At 35.6% G+C, this 12,965-nt stretch overlaps 1 protein-coding gene across 1 annotated transcript in view; it reads left to right on the top strand.

Moving 5' to 3' along the window:
- LOC144443710 (ATP-binding cassette sub-family C member 9-like) overlaps positions 1-12,965 on the top strand; it is a 66,259-nt gene that overhangs the window by 17,885 nt on the left and 35,409 nt on the right. The window contains exons 10-12 of the mRNA XM_078133253.1: positions 1,383-1,461; positions 3,330-3,435; positions 5,116-5,214. Of these exons, the coding sequence (XP_077989379.1) occupies positions 1,383-1,461; positions 3,330-3,435; positions 5,116-5,214 (284 nt within the window). The remainder of the gene's footprint in view (positions 1-1,382; positions 1,462-3,329; positions 3,436-5,115; positions 5,215-12,965) is intronic.

The following is a 12,965-nucleotide window of genomic DNA, read 5'->3' as shown; positions in this document are numbered from 1 at the left end:
TTGTCGTTTAAGAATACAGTGTAAAGAGAGGTTCAGGAGTAGTTATTTTAGAAATGGCAAACTATGTGTTTGTGTGTGTGTGTGTGTGTGTGTGTGTGTGTGTGTGTGTGTGTGTGTGTGTGTGTGTGTAAATTTTGATGCCCAATTGAAAATCTACTGGGGTGATCGGGCTTCAATATGCATTACAGAAACGTTCTCAGATAGGTCTAGATACGTAATACTGCTAGAAGTAGTCAAACTGGTCTGCTGACTTGTTTCCAAATTATGTCTGCAATGTGATTCGCTATAGTTTCATTCCTTACCTTCTGACATCTGCCGTTGTTTTACAAGGTATTATATGTATTGCTAGATCAAACGAAAGGAAATGTTTGTTCAATCAAGATAAAATAAGTGGGTATAAATGGAATTCGTTTTTGTTGCATATGTAGTATTACGTTTTATTTGAGGAGAGAATTGATATACCCATTTATTTAGCTAAATTAGCATCATTCTAGAAAAATGAAAGGACAGATCAAACCATTTATTATAGTGTAATTGAAATGTATCGTTCATTATCCAAATCCTTCATGATATTCAAGTAACGTCCATCGTATCTGTATCCACACCGTTTGATGAAATTATGAGCAGCTATTGATTACACTTCAGAAGTATCATGCAATTTATTGCCTGCACAATGGTTTGCACTCTTTACTACAATGTTGATGATGGCCAAGTTGAAGGCATACCTACCTACCTACCTACCTACCTACCTAACTACATATATATATGTACGTACAGACATACCATAAGGCATACCAAAAGGCATACAACCACACAGTCAGAAAGACATGCATACATACATACATACATACATACATACATACATACATACATACATACATACACACATACATACATACATACATACGTACATACATGCATATATACAGACAGACAGACAGAAAGACAGACAGACAGACAGACAGACAGACAGACAGACAGACAGACAGACAGACTTTGCTATCTAAAAACATATTTTGTTGACAGAACATCCAAAGAATATCTCACTGCACATATGATTGTACAATAAATGTCCGAGTCATAGTCCACTTACACGTGCACTTTGTGGTGTTTGAACCTTAAACCTCTTAAAGTTTGCATCGTTCACATTTCTAAAAACTAGTCTTTCAAGTGATAAACATCCAACGACAGTACAGCCATATTTAAAATAATTTGATAAGTAAAGGCTTTTGCCATATTTTGGTTCAATATAATTTGTATTGTTCTCTTTGGCCTTTCCTCTCGAGTCCATCAATATCTATAGTTTTTCAAAATCACATTATCAATGATATAGGTTGTGATAAAGGTTGTGATAAAGCTCTGATATTCCTTTAATTTCTTAGGTTAAGAATGGCTCCTTTTCATGGTGTGAGGATGGCAGTGAGCTACATCTGAGCGACATCAATGTGAAATTTCAAGCTGGTAAGACTCTTTCAAAGAAATGCTCTCCCCGGCTAGCAGCTGTCAATTTGTGATGGTATTTTAGCTTATTTTATATGACAGAATCCCATGGTTTCACAACGGTAGGGTGTACATAAATTATCTTTGAGAGCACACCGGTGTATTACTGTGGCCATATTTTCGCGAATGATGGTGAGCGAAAATACAGCAGAATGCACCGAACCACGAACGAAAATAACCATAGCCCTGCCATCCATTGCATTGCGAGGCAATAATATTATGATATTGTTAAATATGTACACCCAAACTGACCGATTTCTTACCCAAGTAATAGGTTGGCTTTGCGTAAAGGTTTGGGTTATCAGATATCAGCTGGTATGTGTGTTTCTGTGAACATGACATCTCAAAAACTCCTGCATCGATCGTAACGAAACCTGATACACATCTTTCATAGGGTAATCAGAAGGACTGATCAGATTTTGGTAAACAGGCATCTAATAATTAGGCTATATCATATATGCATGCTTCAAACATTTAATATAATGTTAACCATAAAAAGGGCCTATGTCGTTTTATAGATTTTGATGATGCAATTTACAGTTTAAATGAGTAATATGCATAATCAATGATTTTCAGAACTTAAGCAATATCTAAAGAAAACACTTCAAATTCCACAACAATTGATACATATACCAACTACAACAGCGCACACATGTCATATCAAGCAAGTTGGCATAGTTTTTATTTTTAATGAGTCTTTTGCATAATTAGTGAGTTTCCATAAATATATTAAGTTTTAATGAGTAATTTGAACATAGTTAATGTTTTTCGATAATTAGACAAGCTTCTTAACAAGGCAAGCTTCAAATTCCGTATGATTTGGTATATATATCACCTATAAAATATGCGATAGTCCTATGAAGTTTGTTCACATAGCTTTAAATTTTAATGACCTATTTGAATAAACAATTATTTTCATGAATAAAACTATATCTTATGAATGAACAACCAAATGCAATTTGATTTGGAAAATACATAAACGATAACAAAGCACACATATCCTATAAAACATACAGGCATAGTAATTTGCATAATTGATGTATACTATTGCTATATATGCAAGCTTCAAATTTTGTACAATGTGGTACAGATGTCAATCACAATGTACACATGTTTGATGTAGTTTCAATTGTAATTTGTATGAATAATACTTGTTGAAAGTTAGGCAATATCTTTAGAATGTAATCGTCAAATTTAGATAGATAATTTAGTACATGCATTGAAAGTAAAGATGTATTTATGCCCTTTACAGCTTAATGATGTAGCTTATAATCTTATGTTTAATTAGCATATTTAATGACTTTTCGATAATCATGGTATATCCTCAGCACGCAAGCTTCAAATTTCATATAGATTCATGTAAATAATTTTCCAATTAAGGGGTGTATAATGTATGATAGCTATAGCTCAAAATTTCGAATTCAAATAATTTGTGTAGGAACATAAATCTATGGGTTTGTGTATATGTGAGGCATTCTGTCTGTCTGTCTGTCTGTCTGTCTGTCTGTCTGTCTGTCTGTCTGTCTGTCTGTCTGTCTGTCTGTCTGTTTGTCTGTCTGTCTGTCTGCCTGCTCTGTCTATGTGTCTGATTATGCACATGATATCTCAGAAACTATTGTATGAATGAATTTTTAATTAACTTGGTATACTTCTTCTATGGATATCAATTAGGCGATTACTCAAAACCTCTTGGATGACAACCATACTTTTAATCAATTTGGATTTTACTGCTACATATCGTGGACTATCTAGTTATAAGCAAAGAATAACTTGTCAGTAGGTATCATCATCTTTGCTGTTATTAACTCATCATAAATCTTTCTTTCAAGGTGAACTTACGATGATAGTTGGAAGTGTCGGTAGTGGAAAGTCGTCTTTGCTGTTAGCAATTTTGGGAGAAATGACTTTGATGTCTGGTAAAGTAAAGTTCAACAAGTAGGTATAGAGTTCAATCAAATGTTTGATCACAGTAGTAAATGCTAGAGCTCATACAGGATGAGAACACTGGAAATGTACAATATGTTTCTTTTGTAGTTTGCCGATCACTTCCTTAAGACAAAAAGACCAATCACCTGGCAATCGCATCACACATTTTCGGTGGCTGCCTAACACATTTCGACGATTTGTTTTACTCTCACATTATCTGCAAATGAATCCTCCACCGACAAATATGAACGCTTTGTTGAATGTACATGGAAATGTTACCTCCGCCCCCCCCCCCCCCCTCAAAAAAATAGAATGAAATAAAATGAAGGACAGTAGTGAGGACTGGGCTCCAATCCAATCTCATCACTAGAGGGCTTAGAGAATGAGGACCGGTTATGGCTGCCATTTTTGTCAGGACTCTGACAACCAGATGTAAACAGATGCCTCGCATACTGGTAAAACAATATTTGTTTTGTTCGTAGCTGAGTTATAGCTATCATACATGATGTAACCTTAACTGGAAAAGTAATTATATGAGAATATGTGAAAATTTGACCTTGCATACATACGATATTGCCTAATCATCGTAAAATCATTCATTATGGAAATGAACTGTTAAAATTTTAACCTACATCAATAAGTTTTAAAGGACACATGCACTTCTTAACCACCAATGCACGTACTAAATTATTTGAAATTTGAAGCTTGCATTCTATTAAAGATATTGCCTAATAATCAAAATGGTTATTTATGCAAATAATACATCACATAAGAAATGCATCAAACACGTGTGATTTCTTATGGTTGATGTATGTACCAAATTGAATGAATTGAATTTTGTATTCTTAAGATATAGCCTAATACCGAAAATCATTTTATTATGTAAATTTCTCATTATAACTAAAAGTTACAGCAACAAGCGTTAAAGTACATGAGCGCTTTGTGATGTTTGATTTATGATGTACCACAATATGTTCAATTTGAAGCTTGCACTCTAAGATATGGTCCAATTATCAAAAGTCATTAATTATGCAAATAACGTATGACTATAAAATAATAATCAATGAATACACCAAATGACACAGAATTTGAAGCTTTATGCAAGTTTTTCATTAAAATCGAATACTATGTAAACACAATTGACAAGACATGAGCGCATTATCATGGTTGATATATGTATCAAATTATATGTATGTATTCATTCTAAAGATATAGCCTCAGATACAGCCTATTTACTGGAAATCATTTATTGTGTAAATAATTCATTAAAACTAAAAAACTATGCCAACAGTCTTTATAGGCTTGAAGACGGATTTTGTCTGCAATACCATTCAAACTAGCTTTCAGGCAGTCGTCTGCTTTGGATTTTAATGTAAACACAAATGTATTTTGAATTTTGTCTTGTCATCATTACACTAAATATACAAACAAACTTGTTTGACATCTCCACTCTATATGGGCTCGCACATTTAATTCCAAATAAAAGCCAATCTTATCGGTACTTTGCCGTTTGAAAATCGTCACTGGCACAGGCCAATCGGAATGCAAGGAAATTATAGCCAATTACAGCCATGGATAAATTAACTGTTATCGGCCTCTAGTACCAATTTGAAAGCTGATAAGAGACGGGACACGAGTCTAGACAATAGTGATGGATATATCAAGTTTAACTATTTATCTCTTTGGCAGAGAGCATAGCAGAATTTCGTACAGCGCTCAAAAGGCATGGCTTCAAAATGACACCTTAAGAAATAATATACTGTTTGGGGAACCATATGAAGAAGAGAGGTAAGCGATAAACAACATTATCACATTAACACAACGTGCAAATCTTCACCTGTGTGACGTCAAACAGGGCATCACCCCTGTTCTAGCGAACTTTGTTGTTGTTAACTGTTCCTGCCATTCTATGCTACGATCAGGTTATCGTAATAATAATAGCTTTATTGGCACATGTAAAACCAAACATGAACTGAAAATGCTCCCTTTCACACACACACACACACACACACACACACACACACACACACACACACACACACACACATATATATATATATATATATATATATATATATATATATATATATATATATATATATATATATATATATATATATATAATTGACTGGGTGTTGATATAACCACATAAAAGTGCTCAATACGGTTATTTTTAAAAAATACATGCTATTGACCCTACAGAACTGTTTCATGAGGTGTGTATTCCTCACTCATCAGGGGTACAATGGAATATAGTATCTGCGTTTCCTTACCGTTAAATTCTATTATTCTAATGTTCCTAACAGGGAATATCTACCTAGTAACATAGTGTATTTGCATAGAGAATTGTTCTGCAATAATGATTTATGTCTATGGTTACACGATGACACAAGTTCATTCCGTTTGTTTAGAGTGCAGCGATGAGGTTGATGTACTTTTCAGTTATGCAGAGATTACATCTCTGATTGGAGCTGTTGTATGGTCGCGCGCGCTATCATTTTTCACGTGATGTTGTAATCAATTTCTTTATCCTTAAGAAACCATACATACTTACTTAGTTATGTTGAGTTTCTTGACAAATTGTTGCGGAATGAAGCTGTGTGGTTTCTGTACCGTGTCTTGAACTCGTTTTCAGTAAGTCCGACATACGTTTCGCGGATATTGGTGTCTTTGCGCTGAACTGTTGCCTGGTATACCACGCTGCTTTGTAAACATTTCCCGTCCTTCACGCGACAGTTACATAATTTAGTATTCTCGTTTTTACAGCTGTTCTGTGTAGACAGTTGTGTTTTATTGTGGTTGTCGATGAGACGTTTGGTATTAGTTACACAACTGTAACTAATTTTAATTGTGTTACGATTGAAGATTTTCCTGAGGTTGTTCCCTTGTGGAAAGCACTTGTCTACCAGGGCAAGGCATTTTTTTACCAATATTAGTGGAGACACTCTTGCTGAAGGGTGGGTTATACTGTAAAATATTATTCCGTGGCCTATTCTTCCTACCTATAGTTGCTGGGTGCTTATATTCAAGTTTGTATTTATATCCGCTTTCGTGTAATGCTTTCTGGTACCGAGGTGTGGCTTGATCGAATGACTGCTTGTCTGATGATATAGATGACAGGCGTCTATTTACCCCCGCTGGTATGTTTTTAATAATATTAGGGGGATGGTTGCTCTCTCGATGGACATATTGCAAGGTTGCGTTCGGTTTTGTATATGGGCTGTAGGTTTTCTCGGCGAGGTTAAATGTAACGTCGAGGAAGTTGAGTACGTTCTGTTTGGCTTCGATGGTGATGTTCAGCCCATACTCCGTGAATATATAGCAAATATCTTTCTTGATCCTCTCAGTGTCCTTAGGTATTGTATTTTATCATATTGTATGTTCTGGTATATTTAAGAGGGTATCTACCAAGCTCACTGTATACCATAACATTACATGTCGACTTGTTTACTCCAAAAATGCGTTTACAGAAATCAAGGTGAACTCTTTCAATATTTTGATCCTTGTGTAATCCCCAAACTTCTGACGCTTATGAGAGAATACTACCAACGTAACAATAAAACAAAAATAACAAAGTTTCATGGTTCAGGGATAGTGAAGAGGTGTTATGGTGTAATGCAAAAAGTGCCTTCCTACCCTAGTCCGCAAATTGTTTTTCCGTGCAAGAAAACTTGTTATTATAACTCAGCAACATTCCTAAATAAGTAAACTTATCAACCACTTCAACAAATTGTCCATCGTAAACCCATTGCTCATTAATTCTCAGTCTACCACCATTCCTGAAAACCATAATCTTTGTCTTTTCAATATTGACCTCTAAATTCCAGTTTCTCAAGTTATCCAAAAGGTAATTTAACTGTTGCTGCAATCCTTGTCCACTTTCCGAAAATAAAACTAAATCGTCAGCATACATCAACAAGAATAAACTTAGAGATTTACACTCTAGAGGTATACAATCATTGTTTAGAAAACCCATTTCTAAGTCGTTAATATACATAGAAAATAATGTAGGAGATAAAACTTCCCCTTGCATTAAACCTACTTTACTTAAAAAATGATCTGATATAAAACCAACTACTGCAACACAAGATCTGACGTTGGCATACATAGAACGAATGATAGATAAAATCTTCCCTCTAATTCCAATTTTTGAAAGTTTATGCAACAGTTTACATCGATTTACAGAGTCGAATGCCTTTTTGAAATATATATAAATTAGCAATTAATTTACCTGAATCATCAAATTTGGTGTAGTCTTTATTCGTACAGGCAGAAGTTGCGGTCAGTTTTTTTTTTCTAATGCGTCCCCTTGGACACTTTCCTGCCAAAATTAACGTCAAAATCCCCTCTTGGTGCGTCTTTTCCGTTACAAATGTTTAGTCATGTACATGGACATATATCACTCCCCCTCACACTGTATATACGTACATAGTTTGCACTTCCAAAATGTCACAAGAAAACATTTATATGTGCAACAATACTCTTTCTAGACTTTCGATTATCTATGGTGATCACTCTCTAGAAATATATGTGCTCCGAGAACGAACTCCGGATTAATCTCTGTTAAGACGGTTCTTGGAGTCGGACGGTACAGAGTACATATAACTCTACAGTACTATACAATACTGCAGTGCACAAACTTACATAATATGAACAACAATTTTTTGTGTAGCTTAGGAGGTTACTGTTAACTTGGTATACACCAAGATATTCGTTTATTCTTTAAGGATGTTTTAAAATAACGTGTGAACCATGTTCATCTGAGACGAAGAGCATGTGGTGAAGAACAACTGAACGAAATCATGAGCCACCCTGCTGTACTTAAATTTCCATACCAATAGAGGCACACTTCCAAATAATTTAATGAATTTGTATCTCTAAATGGTAACTGACCCCCACTGTGCATGTTTTCCCCAACTTTTACTCACTTTCTACTTGATCTTTATTATTATTATTATTCAAGTCAATATGACTTGAATAATAATCAGGGGGTTATTCAGGGGGCACCTCAATTTGGCACTCTAAGAAGGGTGGGGTCATCATATTTACAAAGGGAATAAAAGGGGGTCACCTTATTTTCAACAACTGAACGAAATCATGAACCACCCTGCTGTACTTAAATTTCCATACAACAAATGTATGTGCATACAATAAAACATAGACAATGGCTATAAATATACGTTCAAATATAACATAAACTCTGTCTCTTGATACATCCCAAGCATATGACATGGAGTCATAAAACAACAGTTTTGTTAGTAATGACTTCTCAATATTGCAGGCCATTAGTTGCATTGTGTCATCATGTGGTATAAAACTTGCATGTGTAGCTGTACATGTAATAGCACATAAGAAATGAAATACCTTGAAATTTACTGGATGCACTGACTCTAAAATCTGTGCCTCCATTGACCTGAACATGTTGCATTGCACACAAACTGAGCCAATAGAGACACAAAAAATGGCAGCCAGAGCTATAACTTCCAGGGATCGTACAGTAGGCTCCAATCAACTATTCAATCAGTTACACATTCTAAATATTATTTACAGTGTCTAAGGAGACAGACTTGATTAGCAAGTAGCTATTTTCTGGTCTCCTTTTACCTACCTCAAAAAATGTATCATTTATTTTGTCTACAATGTAAATTTAATAAGTAGGTAATAAAGAAGATATATATAAAACTTTCATATAATTTAATGAATTTGTATCTCTAAATAGTAACTGACCTCCACTTTGCATGATCTCCACAAATGTTCTCACTTTCTACGTGATCATTTTTATTATTATTTGTGTCAATATGACTTGAAATGAGTGAAACTTTTGAAACCCTAAAATTAGTAATATTTTTATGATATAATAAGTTGTGCTTTACTTCTGAATGGTGCTCGAAATGCACTTCACGTTCACTTCTCCCCTTACATTTTCCAGTTCTCTCCCTACTTTGAAACTTACTGAAACCCACAGGTTTACAATTATATTAACTTGCATGTCCATGAACAGACAATCATACTTCTCATAGGGTTTCTGTCTAAAGAGCTTTATACATGTGAAACAATGGATTTGGGATAGTAATTTACCAGATACACTTAAAATTACTGTAAATGTAACAAGTAAAATTAACTATGCTGTGTGCTGCATTGTGCTTTGAGAATCTAGAGTGTCTTTTCCTAGAACAAGAAGAATATTTCTGGCCAACAGATGTCGGTGGGGGGGGGGGGGAGTCAGTGTGTTTTTTACTTGTCAAAGGGGGATTGGATTGTTTTGTGGATGAATGGCAGGGGGTCATTATTTTTAAGTATGGTGATGTACAGCAAACTGTTCACTTGCATGTTCAGATCGCTCTACAACTATTTCTGTGTATTTCCTCGAAATCAGCAAGCTAGTCTTTCTCAGCACATCCGTTGTGTTAGAAAACCATGGGAGTCTCCGTTGAAGTCTGGAGAGCCAAGATTGGGACTTTCACTCATCCTAAAAACTGGAGAGATATTCAACTGCACTTGTACAGTCCTTTTTCAAAATGGTCATATGCAAATCAGCTTGCCTACAGAACGATCGCCTGTGTCGTCATGGTATGGTATGTGGTTGCTTGCACGGACATACTACTAAACTGCGTAAACATGTCGTCATTATGGCTCCAAGAAAATGGTATGTTGCTACTAGATGAAAATTATGATTCTTGTACTGAACGTGAAATTGGTCATTCTGCGAACTTTTCGTTTCAAGAAACCAACAGTGGCACTGACTTTGGAATGTACTCACAGGTGCCATGTTTGGCATCTGTCATCAGTAAGCCATTAGTCAAAAAACTTTTGCAGTTAGCCGGTGACATAGAACTAAACCCCGGTCCCCAGTCTGATGTTATCGATGCAATGGAGTCTATTAAAGGGGAATTATTAGCGCAAATAAACAAGGTCGGTGAGCAACTTAGTCGTGAGATGTCTGTTTTGAATGACAAGCAAACTGTTGTTCAAAGAACTTGTGACGGTCTTAGCCATAAGCTGTCAGAACTTCAACAAGTGACACAAAAAATGAGTTCTGAAATAAATGACCTTAAAGAAGAGAATAATGTCACCAGACTTGACATTGATGCTATCGACCAGAAGGTAGAAAGTATGATAGAACAACTGAATGACATTGAGAGGGATACAGACAGTCTTGAATCGTTTTCGAGAAGAGACAATGTCCGACTGTATGGGATAACAGAAGAACCAGGAGAGACTTTTGATAGTATAAAAGAAAAAGTTGTGTCAATCTTGAATGAAACAGTTAGAGGTAAAACCTGGGTAAATCGGGACATCGCCCGAGCCCATCGCACCGGCATCCGACGTGGCCCGCAACCAAGACCAACATTAGTCAAGTTCCATCATGGTGCAGACAAAGTGACTGCTCTCGCTGCAAGGGATGATCTAAAGAAAATAAATGTCGGAATTGGAAATGACTTAACGAAACGACAACAAAAAACACTTTCCAACTTGAGAAGCCAGGGCAAAAAAGCATACTTTAAAAAGGGCAAATTGATTATCGAAAACAATGATGAACATATTGCGCAACAGAATGCACAAGAAGTTGCTGTTTCAAGTATTGTCGGGAGTACCGAAAGTCAGAACCCTCGGAAAACATACAGGCGAGGTACAGTCTCCATTGCACCACAGCGTCCGTTTACAAGATCCCGTACTAGAGAACCAGAGATGTGCACATCCGAATAGGGAATCGGCCACGGCTCAAAAATGTTGAAAATCATGTTTTGGAATGTGAGAGGACTCAAGAACAAGATTAAAGATTTTGACTTTGCGAACTATTTGTTACTCAATGATGTAATTATTCTAGTGGAAACCTGGGCGGAAAGTGATATGGAATTTGACGATATATTTCCGGGTTTTAAAGTTTTCAGTAAATATCGTCCAAGAAAAGCAGCTTCTGGTAGATATTCCGGTGGTATCATTATTATTGTAAAAGAAAATATTTTGCCTTATATTACACCAGTCAGATGTGATATGAAAGATTGTTTATTCCTTCTCATAAATGGAGATTTAATTAGCAATATCAAAGACATTTTAATTTGTGGGGTATATATACCCCCAGAAAAGTCAACATATTATCACAATTTGCAGTCGGAAAATGGTGTTGACTTATTTGAAACCCAATTGTTAGAAGTTATTTCTAAACTGCCAGATGTAGACATCATTGTGGCAGGGGATTTCAATGCACGTACTGGCACTGAAGCTGACTACATTGTTGATGATGACCCCAAGTATGTAGTCAATGATATGCCTAATTATAATACAGATTGTTTCAATATGCCCCGCACTTCAAAAGATAACACAGTAAACATTTTTGGTCGCACCTTACTCACTGCTTGTTCTACGTATAATTTGCATATTTTAAATGGTAGATCGGGGTCAGATGCTAATAAAGGTGATTTCACTTGCATTTCACACAATGGGGCTAGTGTCGTTGACTACATCTTGGTTTCCACTCAAATGTTTAATGAGATTCATGATTTCTCTATTGGTTTACGTACTGAATCTGACCATTTTCCACTTCACTTTAAGTTATCTTCAGTTTTATGGCGTCAGTTAGAACCCAGGATCCTGCATAGGCCTATTGCAGAAAAATACATTTGGAACGAGGCTCAGAGAAATTCTTTCATTAATCATTGTCAGTCAGATTCCGCTACTGCTCTTTTAAACAATTGTATTGAGAATGTCAATATTGAGGTAGACGATTTTGTGTCAGCCATTCAACATATTTTTGATGACGCAGCATCTAAGTGTAATATGGTCAAGAAAGTGTACAGCTTGGGTAAAGAACGCCAGCGAAAACAACCCGATTGGTTTGACTCAGAGTGCAAAAAATTAAAATTGGAGAAGTTTAGGTGCTTGAGGAAATTTCGCTCTGAGGGTAACGTTTGTTTTCTCAATAGTTTTAAAAGACTGAGATCAGAGTTTAAAAATATGTGTAATGTAAAAAGACGAAAATTTCTTGATACTCGTAGAAAGCAGTTGGCTACTTCTATCAACGACCCAACCCGTTTCTGGCATACTCTCCATAAAATTACTTCTTTTAGAACACGCACCCCTTCTCTTCTGCCAGATGTTTGGTTCAATTATTTTAGTAAGCTGTTCCAAAATGATTCTGAACCCCCACCTTTTCATTTATCGGATGATTTTACCCATTTGTTAGAATCTACAGTTGATGACGTTTTCCCTATTGAAGGAGATTTGACCTATGATATTCTGAATGGTCCTATTACAAACGAGGAAATTTTATGTAGTATTGCAAACCTGAAAAATGGTAAATCACCAGGACCTGATAAAGTTTTGGGCGAATTTATGAAGACCTGTTCACATTTTCTTGTACCATATTTAAATGTTTTGTTCAATAGAATTTTAGACACTGGGTTATTTCCAACAGAATGGTCAAAAGCTATAATTGTACCTATTCACAAGAAAGGACCTATTAATGTACCAGATAACTATAGAGGTATTTCTCTTTTAAGTATCTTTAGTAAAATATTTACCTGGATTTTAAACAGGCG

This window comes from Glandiceps talaboti, chromosome 2 (assembly GCF_964340395.1).
Source record: "Glandiceps talaboti chromosome 2, keGlaTala1.1, whole genome shotgun sequence".
Taxonomy (NCBI): Eukaryota; Metazoa; Hemichordata; class Enteropneusta; family Spengelidae; genus Glandiceps; species Glandiceps talaboti.
This window is presented reverse-complemented; position numbering and strand designations above follow the sequence as displayed.